Source organism: Drosophila bipectinata, chromosome 3R, assembly GCF_030179905.1.
Source record: "Drosophila bipectinata strain 14024-0381.07 chromosome 3R, DbipHiC1v2, whole genome shotgun sequence".
NCBI lineage: Eukaryota > Metazoa > Arthropoda > Insecta > Diptera > Drosophilidae > Drosophila > Drosophila bipectinata.
Window position 1 is genome coordinate 23825030 of NC_091739.1, and position 22953 is coordinate 23847982.

The 22953-nt window shown below is 45.3% G+C and overlaps 1 protein-coding gene and 1 pseudogene across 2 annotated transcripts; one reads left to right on the plus strand and one right to left on the minus strand.

Moving 5' to 3' along the window:
* Positions 1-22953, minus strand: part of LOC108126468 (uncharacterized) — an 89225-nt pseudogene that overhangs the window by 46383 nt on the left and 19889 nt on the right.
* On the plus strand, positions 1342-22191 carry svp (COUP transcription factor 2). Of its 2 annotated transcripts, XM_017243161.3 has the most exons (5): positions 1544-2721; positions 10104-10253; positions 13910-14461; positions 19828-19985; positions 20272-22191. In XM_017243161.3, the coding sequence occupies exons 1-5, from the start codon at positions 2061-2063 to the stop codon at positions 20386-20388; spliced, it is 1638 nt and encodes a 545-aa protein (XP_017098650.1). In that variant the 5' UTR covers positions 1544-2060; the 3' UTR covers positions 20389-22191. The 2 variants fall into 2 exon arrangements, with proteins under 2 accessions (XP_017098651.2, XP_017098650.1); XM_017243162.3 differs by lacking the exons at positions 19828-19985; positions 20272-22191 and adding an exon at positions 14771-15635 and having other exon boundaries at positions 1342-2721; positions 13910-14710.

A 22953-nucleotide genomic window follows, 5' to 3' on the forward strand; every position in this document is an offset into this window, starting at 1 on the left:
CTGGACCTGCAACTTTTGCTACTCCGACGCAGCCTGCGACACTTTTCCAATATTTTCCAATTTTTCCCACTCGCCATGGTGCCCTGAAAAATGAAGTGTCGACACCATTGCGTGGCTTAAAGCTCTTTCATCTCTTTTGTTTCCTTTTAAATTCTCGCTTTTAGCCATTTGGGTTGCGTGCAAATAGCCAGGCCATAAAATGCAAATACTAATTGAATGCTTAGCCGAGAAATAACAGTCAGCAAATGGACATTTCGAGTCGCGCGAGGTGTCCACGTTAAGAATGAATTCAATTAAGGTTATGATTTCATGTTTTGGCACTTCCAGAAGTGCTCCGGCCCCTCTCCCTGGGAGCCAAGTAAGAGCCAGTGCCTGATCCAATTAGCCAAGAAATAATATTATAATTATATTACGACAGTCAGTGGGCTTCGGTCGCTGGCGGCTTGGAAACTTTTATTTAGGGGCAGGCCGCGTATATTGAGCGTTAATAATACGGGCGATATGATGGGTATCTGGTTTCTGTTACGTCCGATCCAGGTCAGACCAAGGTTGCAGGTATTTTCATAAAAATATATATTAGTTTTAATCTTTTCAGCAGTATTGATTAAATATTCATTGGATTACTTGGACTTGTCAACCACTTTTAATGATGTTTTTTATTAAAAAGAATTAAAATTGAAGTAAATCAACCTTAACGATAGTAAGATATTGGCCAAACTATCATAAAAAATGTCATAAAAATAGACTTGAATAAGTATTTAATTTTATAGCATATACTCTGTGCATTTCTTGTCCTATATAATCACCAAATCATTCCATATCTTCCATTCTTTGGCCAGTAACCAATGGAAAGTCCGCTTTAAAGCAAACATTTGGCCAAGAACGGCCATTATCGGGAGATAAGAGGAGCTGTGTTAAAGACGCGTTGGTGAAAAGCCCCCCAAAAGGCAAATTAGAACGCACTTTAAGGCCGCCAACCAACCAGCGAAGAACTCCTCCGGCCGGCACAGAAGAGGTAAACAAAAAAGGCAGTTCTTTGGGGTGGAGACTCGCTTAAAGACCTAGTAGAACCCAAGAGCCAAAAATAAAAGCAGCGATAAGAACCTTAACGGTAAAGTATCTGGCAGATGCGAGCTAATAAGCCGAGAGCAAACGGGTTCTAGCTGGCCGAGGCAAGTCCAATAAGAAGAGTGAGTAGATCTCTGAGCGCTTTCAACTGAACGAAGCGGCCCAGAGAGTAGTTGTGGCACTGGTGGTGGTGGTGGTGGTGCTGAGAGTGCCGGAGTGGTGGTGGTGGTGGTGCTGGCCCGTGTGGTGGTGGCTGAGCAAGCAAATCAGCCAAACGCGTCGAAGGTCTTGCCCCGCTGGTGAGAGAGCAAAGCGTGCGAGCGGGAGCGGCGACTTTCACTCAACTGACTGGCCAAATAGAAGCCCCCCAAGTGCGAGCGGAGCAGCAGCAGGACACCGCCGGGGTGTCTGTGTCTCACTCCACAGAGAGAGATTTGTGTGATGTGTCGTTAGGTCGAAATGGTCGAGTCGGGTCGGGTCGTGTACCTTTTGCCACGAATGTTGTGCCACAGTCAGGCTCTGACTCGAGAACAGCTGAGATTTCGCTGCTCCGCATGACGCGCATTTTATCGAAGATACAAATAGCAAAGATACTTGCGCTTGAGTTTGAAATTTTTTCAAGTCCCAACGCCTTTCTTCTTCGTGTGTGCCGATCGTGAAAAGAAATCTAAATCTAAAACAAATCGCAAACAAAAAATAAACGCCAAGTGATTTTAAGTGAAGCGTGCTACAATGTTGGCTACAAAATAAAAAAAAAAATAGAAAATATTTTTGAAACAAAAATATATGAAAATAAATTAAAGAATTCGAAACGCTAACGAGATAACCAACTCTGAGCCAAGGACTCAGCATTACAAAAAATACATCCCAGTGAATAAATCGCGGGCGGTACGAGTGCGTACAAAGTGTATTCCAGCAATTACTCCACGTGTTCCGACCCAGCCGCCAAAATTATTACGCACAACTCTTTGAGCGTGTACGGTGGCGGCGTCATGTGCGCCTCCCCGTCCACGGCTCCCGGATTCTTCAATCCCCGCACCCAGTCCGGCGCGGAGCTCTCGCCCTTCGACCTGGGCCTCTCCCGCTCGATGGGTCTGGGCGTCCCGCCGCACACAGCCTGGCACGAGCCGCCCAACCTAGGCAGCCACCTGCACGCGGCCTCCGCCGGTCCCGGCGGTTCGCTGGCCGGCACAGGAGCCACCGTAGCTGGTGGAGCGCCCAGTGCCGGTGTAGCCACCGCCGGCGGTGGCACCACGCCCAGCAGCGTGGCCAGCCAACAGTCGGCCGTGATCAAGCAGGACCTCTCGAGCCTCAACCAGAGCTCCGGCCACCACAACATCAAGGAGGATCTCTCCAGCCTGCCGAGCGCCAACGGTGGATCCGCTGCGGGTCACCACTCGGGTGGTGGCAATGTCCAAGGACACGGCTCCGATATGCTGCCCCTAATCAAGGGCCATGGCGGCCAGGAAATGCTCACCACCATCAAGGGCCAGCCGGTGGGCTGCGGCAGCACCACGCCCAGCTCCCAGGCGAACAGCTCCCACTCCCAGAGCAGCAACAGCGGATCCCAGATCGACAGCAAGCAGAACATCGAGTGCGTGGTGTGCGGCGACAAGAGCTCCGGCAAGCACTACGGCCAGTTTACCTGCGAAGGTGAGTCAAGATTAACTTTTGGATCTTCGGGATGGGTTGCAGTTGGGTTGACCCCCAATTGATTTCTTACACGGGGGATGACCAGCCAGAAATGCGCAGTTTTCGTAATAGAAAGCAAAGACAGTGACAGGGACACAAAAGCGTGCCTGCCAGCCGCTGATTTTTGACAGTTTCGGTGAATTATGGCAGTTTGATGAGTTGGCAATAAAACGCGGCCAGGTGTGTATTGTGGGTGTGCTTTGTGTGTATGGATTCTGTCCATAGATCCATGCAAATCTTGAAGGGAAGATTGCATGAGAAGATTGCACAACAGCTTGGCCCCGAATCAAGCCATAGATACTTTTACGGCTTAGGAAGATACTTCTGTTTCATGCCATTTTTTTTGCTTTACAGTATATTCTCCAGTGAATTTTCGCTAAAAGTTGATTTAAAAGCCCAAGTGGCAGTAAAAATATTCCGAGTTTTTTTTTGGCATTACCTTTTTGGATTTTCCTAAGTCACTTTCCCAGCTGGTCAGCATACCGTTACACTCCAAGTCGCTGCACGAGAGCTCTTGAAATATATACAGCGCTGTGGCCCCTCCAACGACCCCGGCACGCACAGACCCCTCCAACCCACCTCCCTGTCCCTTAGATGGGCTCCACATCTCGCTTATCGTCAGATAAAAAATTATTATCTAAATAAAATACGGGCCGTGCTTTGTCCTAAGCCAAACAATTGTTGTGCAAACATGCAAATTGTGCGGCGGCGGCTGCTAAATGAAGCGCCCACCTTCTTATTGTCTTTCCCGCTCGCTCACTCCCTCTCACCAGAGAAGAAAGATACAAGATACAACTGCATTCGGAAGATGGAGCGGGAAGGAGCCGAAGAGATAGCGCTCTGGCATTTAGTGCAGCTTCAAGTTGAACTTGTCATATTCGTATCTCTTCAAACGTTCTGGCACTGGAGCAGGGCCAGAAGAATGACTGGGCAGGCACAGTGGTACGAGATACTTTCCGGGCAGATTCCCAGATAGGTGTATCGGCCGGGTATCTCTCGGATACATTCCCACTGTTTGGCGGCGGGTGTTTGCGGCTTTGTAGGCGCTGCTATTATTATTAATCACCGAGCATTTTGTACGCATGCGCAACCCACAACAGACAACACACAGAGCAACAATCAGGAGATATGCCTCTCTGTGACCGCCTCGTTGCATTCTGAAGGTGTTTCCCCACCCCACCCGCTCCGGACTCTTCTGCAACATGCATAGTATGTGGTGCATACATAGGTATCTCTGGCAGTTCTGCCTGTTGGCCTGATGATGTTGCCACGATAGCAATCTATTTTGTTCTATGCAATCGCCAGACGCTTCAGCTTCAGCTTTAGCTTCACATTCAGCTTCAGCTTGAGCTTCAGCTTCACTCAAATGCAAGCGAAATAAAACGTAGGAAAATCATAATAAAGCCCATAGAGCTCATATCATTGCCAAAACGTTTTCAGGGTTTCTTTTTTTTTTCCTCCTTTTTTTTTGCCCGGTCGCGTCCTTTCAGCTGATTCACTCCGAGGTGCAGATACTTTACAAAGAAACTCACAACTCGTTCGGGGTCCGTGTGTGTTGGGCTCACTTGTCCGTCTGTCTGCCGTCCCTTTTGTCCATCCATCCATGTCTGTGTGTCGGAATGTCCAGTTTCCAGGGTCCAGTGTACAGGGTCCAGGGCTGGTCGACCGACCGACCGACCGAGTATGTGAAATTTATGCCACGGCACCCCGCCATCCTAGAGCCTCGTAGCTGCAAGATTAATTGTAGCTTATGCGTGTTGTCTGTTGCTGTTGCTGTTTCGGATTCGGTTCCTGTTCCTTACTGCTTGCTTCATGCTCCTTGGTGGTGGTGGTGGCAACTTGTTTGATTTCGCGCACAGCTGGCGAGGATTGGTGAAATTTGAAGGCAGCAGAAGCAGCAGCCAGAGCAGAGCTAGAGTTTGTAACCTTTAGCCAGCACAACAAAAAGTCACGGCTTCACTGAAAAATGTGCGCTGATAAAAGCGCCTCGATAATATTAATGATGAGTGCACGGCTCTAATGTGGCAAGCTCGCCGTATCGCCTATTAATTTGGCCATTTGTCATGGCTATTAGGGGCTCCAAAGAGTTTTTCCTCAAACAGTCATCAATCAGCGTGGAAAATATCAAAAACATATAGAAAACTTCTCCAGACTTGTGTTTCTGCGAATTCATTGAATTTCAAATTGCAACTAGAAAATTATCTCAGCACCCATGTCAAAAGTGTATTAGCATAATTTATCTATCTCCGTACATGACAATGATAAATAAATTTTGCGAAAAATTACGGCAACTACTAAGTACCTGGCATGCAATTAATTAAAACAAACATCAGCCAAGCAGAGCAGAGCAGGACAGAATTAAGCTTGGCCCACAACTTGGCGGGGAGAACATAAAGAGCTGTAAAAAATTGCCATCACAACTAATTGTTAAGCGCCAGCCAAGCCCATTAGCTGCCACAAATAATGTGTGTGAAGTGCACCCGCCAGCCACTCCAGATTGTCAACCTCCGAGTGGCATAAATAATCCGAGACGGGGCCGGGCTACGTTCCATTTGCTACAATTTCCGCGAACGAGCTTACATCAAATCCATTTAAATAGATTCCCACGTTCGGCAATTAGGGAGCAAGTCCCGAAACTCTGTAGAAGTTTTGGGTCTGAAAAATGCCCAAAAACTGCCATGTCGCTTGGTCAGCGGCTGTATCTTGTATCTGAGTGTCTTCGCCAGAGGAAGAATCTTGTTTCCTCCGTCTTCTTCCTTTGTGCAGAATTGTATTCAACATGTGTGGCTTTTTAATTAACTTCATTATGATGTGGGCAAATAAATAACTGAAAGAAATGACCAGAAAAGATGAAAGGAAGTGCACAAATATTAAATGCAATAAAAATTCATTTTTCCTAAAATATTTCATAGCCATCTTATGAACCCCTTTCTTATAATTTCTCCTATAATTTCTTTGTTTTTATTAAAATGACTAAAATTTCTCATTTAACTCTGCACCTCTTGACAATCTGTTAAATGGCGCTCGGTTGAAATTCGTGTTTTCGCCGTGGAAATTCATTCCACTTTGAGCATTTAACAAAAGCCAAACATAAATCAATTTGCTGTCTGTGATACAGCCCCTCGGTTCCCCCCTCCCACAGTTAAAATAACCAAGTAAGAGCCACAAAATAAATACGAATGCAGAAAATTAACAACGCCCACCGAGCATTGCAATTTATGACGCTGCAGTTTTTTTTTTTTGGGGAGAGTGGGCGTGGTTAAAACGCCCGCAGCCAACGGATTTCTTATTTATTAATTAGCAAGAGGCCAAATAAATTCGAGGCTTGTATTAAAATTTGCATTTAACCAGCCAAAATGGGCCGAATCGAGTAATTTCTTGCCCATACCATTTATCACATAAATCGCCTTTTGATAAACATTTATAACTTCCGTGCGATTTGCCGTCTGCCGGCTTGATTTACAACTCGGTAGCTCTCCCCTTTTTCTCTCGTATAAGTTATAACTTATGGCCCCAATATTTATTTTGACAAATTTTTATGTTTGGCCCGGCTTGGCGAGAAATTTGCGAACGTATCGTCCGGGTTAACGACTGTCGCAGCAATCATACTTACAGGAGAACTACTCATGCGATTGCCCAACTCTGTGTCAACATTAATGAGCCCGAAGCTGAACCCTTCATTAAAATCGTCTAAAGGAAAATCCCCCCAAAAACAAAACTTAATTGTAGCGATATTGTTGGGACAGAAGAAACAAACAGACAGCCGAGCTAGTTGCAAAAACAACTGAAAAAACAAAAGCCGGCCAGGCAGACATTGTAATCATTAAAAGCTGGCTTGTACTACAAATCGCTGTACTTAGAAGAAATGTTCAAGCCAATAAACCAGCCAGCCAGTTCAGGCCAAGTTCCAAGCCCATGCCCAAGCCCAATACCAATCCCTATTCGTATCCCAAGTCACTGCTGCATTTTCAGTTCCAGTTAAAGTCTCCCAGCTGAGGTCTCCCCGAAAATGAGGCGCAAAAAATTCATCCTGACACGATGCGATTTCGAGAAAAGGCCCCCGAAATAAAAGAGAGTCTCAGAGGCAGAAATCGTGAACTACCGACTTGATCCGCTTTATAATGTAACGGTTTAATTAATTATGTTAAGCTTTGGCTCTCCAACTGGCTCTGGGCCAGAAGTGGCTGCAGTTGCTCCAGTGTTCCACTGCTGGCTGTTGCCACTTCATGCGCAATTTTCGTTTTCAACTAAGTTCGTCTAATCGATCAGGCCCAGCGAAATGCAGCCAGAAACTTTTGCTGCCCAGCACGTTTTGTGTTTTTTTTTTCCTTTTATTTTTAGGTTTTTTTGGGCTTTTTGTATTTTTGTGTGCATCTTCGAGGGGCAGACTGCAGTCAGCAGACTGCACTTGCGGGTCTCTAGAACCGCGAAACCCCAAAGATCTACTCTAGCCATGTGTTTCGAAGTACATGACCAGACTTGGAGCTGCATAACTCCACATAGCATCAGTTAAATCAAAGTTAACTCGCTTATCTCAGGCGGCATTTGTGCCTTCTACTTGGCTGCAACGTGCGGATGGTTCTTGATGTGACATTTGGAAGAACTGCCCCAGAAATCCTAGGAGGCAATTACAAAAGCCCTGACTGAAGTCTGTTCACAGTTGACCCATATACATGCCAATAATAACGAGAAGCCCGGTGGGACATCCGTTTCTTGTGGCAGTCACCCACCCACCCGGGGCACCTGTTCCGTTTCCAGCTTTTTTTAGTGTCTTCAACAAGAAGAAGAGGCCCCGTCATAATCAGTGCATTTTGTAGATACTCGGAGTGCATGAGCTCAGTTGGGTTCGTGTCTGTCGGCGGGAGCTGTAATTATGTTTCGGTTGTACTCCAGATATTTTGTCTGGCCACTCTCTGGAGCGGCTGTGCCTGTGCTAATTACTTGGACTAGCTTGCGCCGTGTAAGCTTAACATTTAATTATTGCACCTTAATGATGGGCCGCCCCACCCGCCCCCTCATTGTGTGCATTAATAATTAGAAAATGAGCCAAAGTCAAGGCGAGGTCTGTGGCTTTGGCTATTGACTCGCCTCCACTGGGCCAAGCGATCATTGACCGCGGCTGGAAAAAATGAAAATGGCAAACGGAAAATAGCAAACAGCAAGCAGTGAACACTGAGCGAACGGGAAAAGTGATTGGGCCATCTGCCATCCGAAAGATACAGATACTCTGTACTCTGGGGCCAGCTAATTTAACGCTTTAAATTGCGCAGCCAAGCGGCAATGCGGCATCTCGTGTGCTGCACCAGCCAGATAATTTTGCTCACTTTTGAGGAAGTTCAATTAATAAAACGCTTAGCTTGGCTTAGGTTAGCTTAGACAGGGTTCTCGGAACCTCTTCTAACTGTATTGAACGCTTTATGGCGCGTAGCGCACGCGAACTTGCAAGTTGCAACCACTGCCTTCCACGTCCCACCCGCTGCAATTAGGGGAAGCGGTAATTGAAACTACCGCAAGTCGGTGTTAGCTTTCGGTTCTGGGCTTAGCCCAAAACAGACCATTTAAGCCGAAACCATAGTGAGGGAAAAGGATTTCAGACTCTAGGGCTTCACCGGACTTCCCACACTATCAGCCTGGCGGGCTCTGGGGCTCACGGGCTCTCTGGGTCTTGGCGCTGGGCGATCCACCCTTTTTCGGTTATTGATATAACACGATATCCACTCCACCCCGTCGTGGATTTTGTTTACGGTATCTGCGGCTTGTACTCGTATCTTCATCAATAACGACGCGCATCTTTCGTCCACTGGGATCGCCTTGCCGCAGATACAGATACTCCGCAGATACAGATACTCGGATACTTGGATACTTGGATACTCGGCTCGAAGCTGCAGCTCTAGATAGAGTTGCGATAGGCGCATATGGGCAGTTGCCTCTGTTGCAAGTTCTTTTATTTACCTCGGCTCGTTCAGGCCAAGCTGTCCGTCTGTCCGCCTGTCTGTCCGTCGATCGCCTGTCCCTCTCCCACAACTGAGTCTCTGTGGCAGATACCAGGGGAGATGAGCAGCGGCGGGCGGTACGGGGGCAAAGGCAACGGTACGTTTTGGCAGAAATCGTGACTTGGTACAATATCGTTATTCGTAGATCATATGGTGTAAAAGCGTTCAGTGTGTGAGTGGTTATTCGTATCTGTGTGCAGGCATTTCCTAGATGTTTGGGTTGGTCTTCGAGCCAGCCAGGCTGAATGTGAAGAATACCAAATGCCCTATGGTCTATGAGGAAGTTAATAAGGTTCAGTCTAACTAACTAGAGGTATAATTATATTTTTCATAGAATATGCTAGCCGAAATAATAATTATGTTCTTAAATATGATTACAAAACTATTTATCTAAACTTTCATTTATGATAGACATCTTAAGTGCATTTAGCCATCGACCTTAACATTCAATCAGTTTCAATTTGCTGGCCACGTTTTGTTTCCATTTCGGTGGGAGGCTAAAGCCACACGATCGCAATGGCAAAAAGCATTGAAAGATCTTTTATAGCCTGTGATCGCATGCTATATAGAGGGATTGGGTCTGCATAAACGCTCAGTGCTTACATATTTTGTTTGATGATGATTTTACAGCTTAAAACGAATTTTATGAGCATATGCCATTGTTTTGAGTTATTGTGAGAAATTTTTCTCTCTCTAGCCCAGACCAGACAATGCCTGCTGATGCTGGCTAAGAGCCCCATCCTCTGGCAGCTCTTTATGCAGAAAAAGCCAAAGTGATACACATGTTTAGATACGCGTCGGCGACATTAACTTGCTGGCTTGTCCTACCACCACAACACCCAACTGTGGCCCAAAGCACTTAGCCAAAGTTGAGCCAAAGGCTACAGGCTGCTGGCTACAGGCTTACCAAACAACGATCCACGGCTAATCCGGCCGTCTGGCTTAACAGTAAATTCGTGGCATTCGGGCCGAACTTGAACTTGCTGCCAGTTTTCCCTTAGCTTAGTCAGTCTTCTTAGCTCAGTATCTTCGTGGCCAAGATACACTTTGTTAATTGAAAGCCATTAAAGGTAATTTTATGGGAGGCGTTAAGCCATGAAACGTGTAACATGACCATTGACATGGGCATCAGGAACTCGATGTCATGGGTGCAGCTGGAACCCTTCAATGTTCGTACAAGTGGCAACAATTTTTTTTGTTCTCGGAGCCTTCGGGGTGCCAAGGAATTTGTAGAGCTATCCGGCTGGCCGGCTGGCAGACTTGCAGGCATGTTTTTTTTTTTGGGGCTTACTCTTGAATCTTCCCACTGTGAATATCTAAAAACTGAAACTCTCTTTCTTCTACTTTCAGGCTGCAAATCGTTCTTCAAGCGCTCCGTGCGACGCAATCTCACTTATTCGTGCCGCGGCAGCCGAAACTGCCCCATTGACCAGCACCATCGGAATCAATGTCAATATTGCCGCTTGAAGAAGTGCCTCAAAATGGGCATGCGACGCGAAGGTAAGTTTCCACTTTACTCCCCAACTGAAACGAAAACAACATTTGTTATTTAGAATTTAGAAATTCAAAAGCTGACGACGCATTGGGTTGTGTGTTGTTGGGCTGTGTTGTGGGTCAATTAAAAGTCAAACCCAAAGGCAGAAAAAATAAATAAATTAAATCAACGGCAGAAGAACGGAAGTAGAGCAGCTTGCGATGACTAAATGTCACATGCTATATAGCATATAGGAATGTGATCAGCGGCGAGCGCAATTGGGTTCGGTTCAGTGCGGATCAGTTGAGATATTTGGGTGGCAGGAACTGTGCCAAGGAATGTGGCCACCGACCAGAGCAGATCAGCTCGGATCACCTCGGATCAGTTCGGTTCAGCTCGGATCATCTCGGATCGGGTCAAGTATCTGGCGATATTTCTTACTTCCACGCACAAATACGCTTAGCTGGTAAGCAATTATGCGGCTTTTTGACCCCAACGGATCAAATGCAAACTTGTTCGCTCGTTTGTGCACTGAGAGAAACTACCGATTGGTAATTGGACAGGGGGGAGCATGGGGAGGCAGTGGCAATTTATCAGTTAATCAAATGCAACCCAATGTGTAACTAATTTGTAAGCAAGCCAAGCCAAATATTTGGCATACTTGGGTGAGACTCGTTTTCCTGCATCGACTCACTGGCCAACTGACTGATTGACTGCCGGGCTGGCTGAGTGACTGACTGACCACCTGACGTATTGACGGACTGACAATGGCCAATGGCCAGTTACACTTGTCAGCATTAACAATTAGCGTCTGTCAGGGAGTCGCAGATACAAAGATAGAGACTGACTGCAGTTAGCGGACGCTAAGCTGTTATTATTTGCACTAATATTGACAGGTTTTTCGCAAAATGCTAATAGCCAGCAGCAACAAAGGCAACAGCTATAGTATAGCTGCAGCAACTGTCAAAGCCAAAGTTAGAGGTATAGCCTAAGCCCATAGCTTAGCCCACAGCCCGGCGACAGACTACAAATGTCTGAACACATATCGATTTGGGTTAAGAACGAAAACGTTAATTTATGGCGACTACGGGCAATTAAAATGCAGCTACGGCTACGGCAGCCTCCTCTCAATGCACTTGTAATTAAATGAATATAAACATTTATTTAGTCGCCGACGGATTGTGAAAAAAGCATTTCAAATTTACCTAAGCCAGACAAGTTTTTGGCTAATGACACAGTCCGAGCCCATGTCTAGCGATCTACCTGTTGGGCCCATTAAAACCCGGCTCTCTTCCCCACCCAACCCAGCACTGGCCGTAGAATATGAAGCCGTAGAAGCCTGCCCCATGGCTCGGCATGGCATTCATAAAACGCAAAAGAGTTCAACACCTTTTGCCACATTCTGGACTTGAGTCACATTTCTTTAATGACAAGTTCTGCGTAAAACTAGTCCCTCGCTATCAAAACTGAAAAATCGTGAGAAAATCTCAGTTCTGCATAGGAGGTTTCCTTTGCTTTTACCCTCTTTTTGTGCGCCGGAGTGGGCAGGGAGTTCTTAATTGTAAAGCGGGACAAAGGTTGTGCCTGGAACGACCCTGGGTCAAGAAATTGTACGGGTTTGGCGCACAAAAAGCCTCACAAAACCTGAAAAAACAACATCAAATCGGTGTTCCGGGTCGCTCTAATTAAATTGCAGTGTCAATTGGTCAAGGGAAGTTGGTGGAGGAACTGGTCAGCATTTTGTCAGAAGATTTCCCGCAGAAAAACTTGTTTTTTACAAACTCTATTTTAAGGGTAGTGAAATTTAGTTAAATTATTTTGAATTTATTATAATTTATAAAGGGTTTTGTTATAAAGGGGCACTGCAACTGGCTGAACTCTTGCTCGTGAACCCTGACCCGGCTGAAATTCCATAACAACAGCACCTGCATTCGCCCATTTTTTGTGGGGGGCTTGGTCGAACGCATTTCTGGGCAGACAATAGACGGAGATACTCGGAGCTGGTTAGGAAAAAGTGGGTCAGCTAAGGTTTTACACCTCGACTCCACACCTTTTTTCACACATCCTAGGCACACCTAGAGCTTGGAGCCGCAATCTGGCAAACGCAATCACAGCCTTGGGCCAGGCCAATTGGAGGCCCAAAATGAAACAAAGCGTTGGCCAAACTGCACAGCCATTGCCATTATTATTACTGATCGAAGCTCATTGTGCTGCAGCTGGAAGTGGAAATAAAACCGAAACTGGATTCACAGATCTCTACCTGAATCTCCAGAACCGGGCAGGGCCCAGAAACGTAACGTCTTTTGTAGTGGAAGCGAAAGCGTTTTTGGTCAGTTTCGGACAATGGTCACATATCCCGAAATCCAAAATCCGAATTCCAAATCAGAAATCCCTTTCAGTGCCGGGTCCGAAGGTGTTTGTTTATTGCCTCAGCGGAGCAATTAAGCCGGGGGTTGCACCGTTCTGGGCATTCCAACCAGTTGACCACTGTCCGTCCAAGGAGGAGAAAGCGGGACAGCGACACTTATTTACACAATACATTTGCGTAATTGTGCCATGGGGTGGCAGCAGGACCCTATAAGCCCATTTCCCACTTCTCCTTCTCCTCCTAGAGGTGCGTCCTGCACTTGGTGTTCTATGAGCGGCAAACCGGTTGAGCGGTCAGTCTGTCCAGTGCGCCTTATTTATGCGCCTGGGAAAATATTGTCTGACCGCAAGAAAGCCAAAAGCAGAAGATGCCTAGTCTGCGGTTTTTTTTTTTTTATTTTCTGGTGAGATAAAGCGCAGATTACAGCAGCAGAAAAGTGGTACTGCCTCGAGTTTCGACTTGGCCCGACTTGCCCTTTTAGCTGATTGCTTAATGAATGAATCTGCCGCTAGCACGTGCTCAAGCTCCCGCTCACATGTCAGCTCTCGAGAGCGTGTCCAAGTGGCCTTAGTTGCATTAAGCTGCGACTTAACTTTCGGCAGATATTAACCAGGCATCCACATCCACATCTGCAGCCATGTCAATGTCGAGGGGGAAAATTTCCGGTCGTTTCCGGCCTTTCACTTTCCATTTAACTTGAGCATTTACATTGTTAATTATAATGTTTATATTCAGCTGGGCTGTGTGCAAAAACCTGTCCATTGCTGGATCAAAATCTGCACAAATCTCGCCCTTCAGTTTCCCCCAGTGTACTGTACTGTATGTATCCGAAAGATGCGTTGAAAGTATTTAGTTCAATTTGCATATCTAAGCAGTTGAGACGACAACACACTCTTACAGACACAGTTCTACAGTCCTGCGGTCCTAAGGGGTTGAAAGCGCCTCGGCACCGGGCTCAAGGGGTAAAAGTATCTTATGACGTTGTCTCCGACTTGACAAAGGCTGGAAAAAACAACGCAGTTCTGGGCCGAAGATGCGTCAGAGATCGAGTGCCGATAGCCGGATAGCGGCATTGTGTGCTGTGGCAGCTTTGCCAACAGAGCTGAATGCCCTGCATTGTGCCTCGTGTGATGTGGCGGTCAAAATAATCCCAACAATAGAGAGAGTCCTCAGAGCGGAGTGATGCCTGTACCTGAGCAAGGATGTCTGGCAGGCACAGGGATTCATAGATTAAGTTTTACTTTATATATTTCTAAAATAACTAATACTTTAATAATAATACTAATCAAATATTTGTATTCTTTCTCATTGCAGCTGTACAACGTGGCCGCGTTCCGCCCACCCAGCCCGGACTGGCCGGCATGCACGGACAGTACCAGATCGCCAACGGAGACCCCATGGGAATCGCTGGCTTCAATGGGCACTCGTACCTCAGTTCCTACATCTCGCTGCTTCTGCGGGCGGAGCCGTATCCCACCTCCCGATATGGCCAGTGCATGCAGCCAAACAACATCATGGGCATCGACAATATCTGCGAACTGGCCGCCCGACTCCTCTTCTCGGCTGTGGAGTGGGCCAAGAACATACCCTTCTTCCCGGAACTGCAGGTGACCGACCAGGTGGCGCTCCTCCGACTGGTCTGGTCGGAACTGTTCGTCCTCAACGCCAGCCAGTGCTCCATGCCGCTGCATGTGGCGCCTCTGCTGGCCGCCGCCGGACTGCACGCCTCCCCAATGGCCGCCGACCGAGTGGTCGCCTTCATGGACCACATCCGCATCTTCCAGGAGCAGGTCGAGAAGCTGAAGGCGCTGCACGTGGACTCGGCGGAGTACTCCTGCCTCAAGGCCATCGTGCTGTTTACCACCGGTAAGTTGCTGGACATCCTTTACAAGGATGTGCCGGCGCTGCTCGCCAAGGTTTCAGGGCTGCTGGTTAAGGGACTTGCGGCGTCGAACGATGATATTTTGAATGTGGTGCGCGAACACCTGGACGAGTTGAACCGCCTGGAGATGGAGTCCAAGGCGCCCCAACAGGCTCCCATACACCTGGCTACTTTCATGAAGAGCGTGGCCGGCGTCGAGGCTGCAGTGCAGCAGGCCGAGAATCAGCAGCAGCACCAGCAGCAGGAGCGGACTACAACCTCCTCCGCCTCCTCCTCCGCTGTCGTGACTTCTTCTGCCTCCTCTGCTGCTGCCGCTCCTGCTGCTCCCCTGCTGCCCTCTGCCGGCAGTGCCTTCAGCACCTGCCAGGCCAAGGGTGCCGGCTCCGAAATGGATCTTCTGGCCAGCCTGTACGCCCAGGCCCAAGCCACACCCCCCAGTTCGGGAGGTGACGCCTCCGGGCACAATAATAGCAGCGGTCTGGGCGCCTCGCTTCCTACTCAATCGCAAAGCGGTTCGTCCTCCCTCAACCTAACCGCCTCGCCTCTGAGTACTTCGCTGGCCCCTCCCGCCTCGACGGCAGCCCCTGCGGTGACCACCACCACTGCGTCCTCCACTGTATCCTCGTCCTCGGCGCTGGGCGGTGGAGCCTATCAGACGCTGTTCCACTACCAAACGCCTCCGCGTGCCCCTTTCGGATCGGCCTTCGATATGTTCCACCACAGTACGCCCTTCGGGGTGGGCGTGGGCCAGGGGTCCTTCGGGAGCCCCAGCTACAGGTACTCGCCCTATAGCCTCGCCGGCAGTAGATGGCAGTTGTAGGATCTCACCCTGTACTTGTCTGTAAATCAGTAATCTGTATCTATATAGCTGCTAGGTCCATCCTCTGTACATGTACTTACGTTAGTGCCTATTGCTAGTTTTGTCTATTTATTGCCTTATGCTAAGTTAATTTATTTTAGTGGTAATCCTTAGCTTAGACTCGTCTAGTGAATTTTGCCAAAATACCAAAAATCGATGAGGGAGGAGAGAAAAGAATTTATGAATATACAAAAAGCTGTTGCTGTTAAACAAAAAATCTAATCCTGGCTTGTGTTTTTACTCGTTATTGTTACTAATGCTTACACCGCTTGTTGACTAATTTTAAATGTATTATTTTGTTTTATTTACTCATTCTGACCTTACTAACAAATCATCATTAGAAATCATCTAATTATATCGAGTGGGATCCTACTTTGTATTTAATGTATTTGTTGCCGTAAACAAACAATGTTTCAGTTGTTTATTTTTGATTTTTTTAAAACTTATTTTTACAGTATTTAATTTTCAGGCTTTTATAATTATTTTATACTTTCAATCAATAATTGAACAATAGGAGATTGAAGTATATAATAATTGGTAAATTATAATTCAAGCAATGATTAAATTATTTTAATGATTTAAACTTAATCAAAAAAATGTAATCATTGTTTGTATTCAAAGATAAATAGATTGATTTTCTGAGTAAACAATTTTATTGCAACTGCAATGGTTTTGTTTTTTTTAGAAAATATAAAAATAAACCCATTTTATTTTTCTTGTTAAAAAAGTACAATTCAAAATAAATAGCCTCTTTGAAAAGAATACATTATTCCATAAAAATAATTGCAAATATAAAAGTACAATATATAATATATTAAAGCCATAGATTCTTAAAATGATGAGCGCTGTCTGATTAAGAGTCAAGGCATTATAATCACCCCAGGTAAAGGAACACCCATTTAATTTAATATTTTTTTCAGCCCATTGGAAAACTTTAATTTTTGTTGAATTTCTTTATATTTTAAATCCTATAATTTCACCAAAACTTATGGTTTTCCTTCTCTCAAAATGCATATTTATTTAACACTAATCTTTTCACATTTTTATTTCATTTCTTAACAAAAGCTTTGCACAAAAACACAAAATTTAATCTCATCCGCACGTGGCAACGAAACTCTGGACTTTGGGATTACTCACACACACACTCACACCCACCTAACATATGCACAATGCACACAAACACACAAATAAATCACGGCAGCTTATATGCGAATAATTTAAATATTTTTAAAACGCCTTATATATACTTATTTTTAGACAATTAGGTTCCACGCGAAATAAATCACAGAACTTTTGTAAGCAAATAGAGTGAACAGCGATTTTCATTATTTCGAGTATAGGCTTAAGTTAAGTTTGAAATTAAGTTTAGCTCAGCTTAAGTTCGGTGATTGGGAAAAGAGTCAAGCCTTGATTTAGTACTAGCTCTGGTATGGCCCCCTCCTTCCTGGTCGCTCCACGTCGCGATTGTTTTTCCAACTCGGCTTAAAGATATACCCACCCCGGGTACCTACCTTGGTGGATTTTGTGGCGACGTTTATTGACGTCGCGATACCACATTATGAACATTAATACAACACTCGTTTATGTCGCTTGCCTACAAGCAGTGGACCACGTCCAGGCCTCGGTCGGAATAGCTTTACAATTTCCAAAACGCTGTGTGCGAGATGGCCTGAGCCGAGGCCGAAACCAGCGAGGGGGCGTGTGTGTTGCGCGGAGTTCGTGGTCCGATCTTGGCTTGCTGGCAATTGCATTTGAATTGGCTGCATGAGTCCATAAACTGCAGCCGATCAATCGCGTTTTCCCCTGGTCCCTGGTCTCTGGTTACCCGCTTCCCGGTTCTCTCTCTTGGCCACCTTTTAGATTGTGGGAGACAGACACGATCGCGGCAGTAAAGTACCGGGTTCGGGCTCGCCAGATCTTCTGCGGCGCACTGACGACATGTCTGCTCCTCTGGCTGAGTTGCATCCTCCGCCTACCGCCGCCCCAGCCTCCCGCCTCTCCAGCCTCCCCTGATTGCTGTCGTTGGCTGCAGTTGTTAAGAGTTGTAGCTTTCATGTCTTGGCCACACTTTTTGACCAACATTTTGTGTGTGTGTTTTTCGATAGCTCGCCAGAGCTCTGCCGAGCTGGGAGCAGCTCCTCCGAAACCTCTCAAATCGTTTTGTGGCGCTCATTGATCGTCGGTGCCTGTGCTGCTTTTCTGATTTTCTTGCTTTCTGCTTTTCCCCGGAAAATTGCCAGCGACGTGCCTGGGAGTTGAGCAATTAACAGTAACTCTGGATCGTTGATTAGAATCATTAAGGGCGCGTTTCGATATTAGGTTTCAGATGCAGACAGTCGTCTCTGTTTGCCCAAGATTTGCGACTCCTTAGCCCAACAGTCTCCTCACAGTTGACCCCACACGACCCTTTTCGATCCCATCCGATCCGATCCGATCCGATGGCAGTCCTTATTAAAACTAAATAAAGTTATAACTGTTTCTGGCGATCGTGAAGAAGAACTGGAGCCATAAAGAACACCGATCTAATAAAATATAATGCAGCAATTCATAATTTTGTTAAACAGGGGTTAGCCCCAGCCTCCCCACCCGACGCTGAAGCTCCTTTTCCGATATGTCTGAATCTGGTGGTTATCCAAGCAACTACTTTACGGTCATTATGCATTTAAAACACGCGGTCACGATCTCTCCGCTGAGTTAGTAACTGCTACGACCCAAAACCGAAATCTGAAAACTGAAAACCGAAAAACCAAATACAAATACAAATCGAAGCCAGGCTCGTAGGGTACATAACTTCAAGCCGAAAACGGTTAACAAAAAAATCGCCAAAGAAGACAAAACAAAAACAATTTCAAACTCCACAAAAATCAAAGGCAAACCCCTCGAGAAAGCACTGCATTTCTCCAGTGCCCGACCTGGAAGTGGAATGTCTTTCACTTGGAGCATGCAACTCCTCCGCTGAGAAGAAATCCCAGCTCCTCGTCATCTTGGCTGCATTTCAATGAAACCAAAATCTTGTGCCTGACACAATTTCCACTCGCTCAGCCTCTGCCCTCGCCTTCGCCTCCGCGGATATGATTTTCCATTCGAGGTCCCAGGATCGTCCGAGCTAATGGAAAGTCAATTGACAATTATGGCCATGGCCAATGAAGTGATTCGACGAGCCAGCCGAACTGACCATGTCTAATTCGTTAAGCCAGGGCTTCACGATTATTATTATGGTTGTTGTTGGCGGCCGTTGTTGGTTGTTCGTTGTTGGCCGTTGTTGTTTATGAAGTCGAATGGTTAATAATGGCTAATTGAATTTCTGTTGCCGCCGGCGACAAATCAGTTAACTTGATTTACGCGCTTTGTGTGGGGTTTTCGGTTTAGCCAAGGAAATTTATACGATATCTGCAGTCAAATGTTTAGCCATTTGGCAGCTTGATTATCTCTGAGCCCAGACAAATCTCAGCAGAAAACAAGCAACGCTTTTCCGCCCAGTATTGGCTTTCAATTGACACTCGTCTTTTATGGTCCAAGTTGCGTGCAAAAAAGTTTTGAAAAAAAATATCGCCACCAGAGAGCCATTACCGACATGCAGCCAAAGACAGCTGGTGTGGGGCAATCGCAAGCGGATATATGAGACCGAATCATGATGATATCGGCTGGCAAATGGCCCAATCATTAACTCGTCGGTAAATGATATATCAGCTGCAGACTTGAGCGGAGTATTTTTGCATTTTCGTTTCGCCTTGCGTAATGGAGTCCTCGTGTGTGCAGTGACTAATTAAGCAAACAAAATTTCATATGCAATTTCGAAACGCCATTCTTAACGGCAATAGCCGTTTAAAATGCTTTAAAGCTATGCAAATTTACAAGTGCTGATGTCTAATTTGAATTTCAAACAGTCAAACACAAAAATACATATATATGCCAGTGTAAAAATTAAAAGAACCCCTTATTGCTGGTGTTGTTGATGTTTTTTCTAGCAATTGATAAGCAAACTTTTGGTGCCTGGCAATTAACACTCGTCGGCACACGCTGCGTATGCGCAATATACCATTGCTGTAATTAAATGCCATGGCTAACATGATGGAAAACCTATTCGAGTTATTCGGACTATTCGGGCGTTGTCTTGCGGCTTAATTTTCCCGAATTTAATTAACCCATGTTGTTGTAGTCACTGTTGTGTGTAGTACAGCCACTTCAATTGGACATAAATCAAGAAAAAATGACGTAATTCCCGCAGTTTCGTCATCGATACGCCGCCGTTGTGCTGTGTTTTGTAGTGTGCTCAACTGAATTGAACCACAATGAACTGAGCTGGGTGTGGGCGTGGCCGCGGCTCATGTTCGGTTATTTGTTTGACGTGACAGGCACTCAAAGAGTCGGAAAATTTCTGTCGGCGCCAGGTGAACTGCCTCGAAAGAGTATCGACCATGTATTTGCATTGAATCTTTTGGCAATCGGCAGAGTACTCATTGTTGTTTCGTCTCTCCACTTGTATTGCAGATGCCTGCGGCCTGTCTGATGTGACGCACATTGAATCCCTGCAAGAGAAGTCGCAGTGCGCCCTGGAGGAGTACTGCCGGACCCAGTATCCCAATCAGCCCACCAGATTCGGCAAGCTGCTCCTTAGATTGCCATCGCTGCGAACTGTTTCCTCACAAGTAAGTACAAGTATTTATTATAATTTTACGCGTATTATACGCATATTAAAGTTTATTTGATTTAAAGACATACTGCCTCCCAAAAGCAGTTTTCCTTGTCTTGTGATCTTTTGCCAAAATTTTCCAATTACTGAAAATACTAAAGGTCATAAAAACATGTTTATAGTACAAGCTTAAAAAACCATATATGACTTGTTTATTTAATGATCTATAAAATAGTTAAAACCCCATATCTTGTAGCCCTATTAAACTTTTGTTTTTTTTTTTTTCTTTTTTTTCCTGCCAGGTCATCGAGCAACTGTTTTTTGTGCGTCTAGTCGGAAAAACACCCATCGAAACGCTGATACGCGACATGCTGCTCAGCGGCAACAGTTTCTCCTGGCCCTATCTGCCTTCGATGTGACACACGATGTGGCGCCAATTGACAACGACTTGATCATCGGCCGCAGCTGTGGCGGCTGCAACGCTCAACATCAATCCCGGCGTAGTTGCGGGTGCAGGGGTAGGGGGAGGCGGTACAGAAGCCAGTGGCGGAATCGGAGGCGGCGGCGGCATCGGTGGCAGTGGCAGCGCCAGTGTCGCTGGCTGTGGCAGTCACAACATTGTCGCCGGCAGTCATGACCAGCTCGCCAATGTCGCTGTCATGCAGCCAACATACGGCAGTTGCCACAACAACAATAGCAACAACAACAACAGCAGTAACAGCAGCAGCCACAACAGCAATTGCAATCAGCAAATCAGCAACTACAGCAATAACAATAACAGCAACAACATCAGCAATAGCAGCAACAGCAGTGGCAGTGGCAATCATATGAGTGCAGGCAGTTTCTTTGGCGGCGGTAGCGGCAGCAGCAGCTCCACCAGCAACAGCAACAGCAACAGCAATACGGACTATATGGCCACATATGCAACACCGGCGACAGCAGCAACATCCACGGTGAACACTACCACGATGCTGTCTAATTACTGCGATGCCGCGACCATGATGATGGCCGCTGCAGTCAATGCAAATCAGTGCCTGCAGCAACACCACCAGCGCATGTTGCTGGCGAGCAGCAACAGTGGCAGCCACAGCAACAACGATCATCATCATCTGAGCTCGGCTGCAATACCTTCCTCGTCTTCGGCTGGATCGCTGTCATCTGCCTCATCGACGCCAACAGCAACTGCAACAGCCACGGCAAATGCAACAGCAACTGCAACAGCCTCCCAGCAACATCAGCAGCAGCAACAGTCGCCGCCAAATTTAATCGATATCAGCGAAGTTCCTCTCATTGTGGATGTCAAGTAGTGTAATTATTTATGCATCTAGAAATGGGGCTAAAAAATCAACCTTGTAGATACCCCGCCACCCCTTAAAGCCCACAAAAAAAACCCAAAAAAAAATCTATATAAAAAAAATCTAAAAGAAGAGAAAAAAAATCGAAACTCGAAGAGCCCCGTAGCTTAATTTCCTAATATTTTCACTATATTGTTCTTGATGTAATTTTGTACATAACTTTCCCCCGAAAATTTCAACTTTCTCTAGGCCGCTGCAGCTTTTGAATCTCAGCTGACATATCCCAGAGAACTTTTAAAGTTTTATCCCAAAACGGCGGTCGTTCATGTCTATATATATATATAAATGTGTATAATAATTATATGGCACTGAGTTCTACTTAATTTTAAAAAACAGGCAGAAGTTTAAGGAAAATTAAATACGAAACAAAACAATCTCTCCCTCTAAAAAAGACAAAAACATAAAGTTAGTTGAAATATTTATATATGTAATGTAGCATATGCACATACTTCGCATATATGGAATATATACATATATAGATGAAACTCTACTCCCAGTGGTTTGCAGAAATATACCAAAAATTTTAAGCTATGTTTACTTGATGTGTGGCAATGTTTTGTGTGCTTTAGCAATTTTATTTTTACTTTAAGTAAAATTTAAAATCAAATTTTATTCTCGACATTGGTTTCCACTTGGAGTGCATCTCAAAGATGCCACCCAGGAGGGGAACGTTTTTCGTTTACAAATGAATCCCAAATTTAGCGAATTTTTTATTTAGTAATCAAAACGAGTAAAATACAACATGTTCAGTGCAAGTTTCAGTTTTTAAACAATTTTTTCGTAAGTTTAAGCATTATCTTATTTATGTGTATAGAGTATGAAAAGTTTTCTATATTTTGTAATAATAAAATTTGCGTTTATAATGAATTTTTTATTGTGTTTGATTTTCGGTTTTTTGTTTTCCCCAGTACCTTAGGAGGGTCTACCCATTTCAGAGCAACTGCAGCCAAACCTTGTATATAGGAAAGTTACTTGAATGCATTTGACTTAGCTTGAACCAAATTTGCGTATTAATAAAATCATTGACAGCAGGCGTCATTTCAAAAGAATCAATTGAAAAACTCGTGTAAATAATATGAAATACAAATTAAGTCTAAATAAATATTAAAATGAACACAATCGCTCATTGAAGGCATCACGTAAACGCGTGTAAATACAATTTTAAGTGTGATTCTGAGGTATTTAATAATGTAAATCTACTGATAATAATAAATAATGGACGCAGATGTAATTAAATGCAAGTGTCAGCCCTTGTGTGATTGCGCGGGAGTGCTTGAACGTGAATATATATATTTATATATACATGTGTATCCGTATCACCGATTATAGACCCATTGCAGTAGAAAACGGCAACGATAACAGAGCAGCACATGAAATGTTTATTGCGTTCATTGAAATGTGTACTTAGGTATTTAATTAGTATAAAAATGTTTGTTTTACGTTTTTGGATAAGTTCGATATTTCAATGATGTGTCCGTTAAATAAAAATCTCATTTATTACAACCACAGAGCTTACATTTACTGACATGGATGGGCTAGTATTTTTTTCCGAAAGTAGAGCACTTTCTATTGAAACCCCATCCCACTCTGATCCTTAACCCCGAAACACTCATCTGATGACCGCTGAAC

Excerpts from the sequence above, each read along its gene's own strand:
- svp (XM_017243162.3), top strand. The coding sequence starts at position 2,061 with ATGTGCGCCTCCCCGTCCACGGCTCCCGGATTCTTCAATCCCCGCACC. Across the intron at positions 2,722-10,103 it reads CGGCCAGTTTACCTGCGAAG|GCTGCAAATCGTTCTTCAAG; the intron begins GTGAGTCAAGAT and ends TTCTACTTTCAG. Across the intron at positions 14,711-14,770 it reads GGCCGAGAATCAGCAGCAGC|CTGCCTCCTCTGCTGCTGCC; the intron begins ACCAGCAGCAGG and ends TCGTGACTTCTT.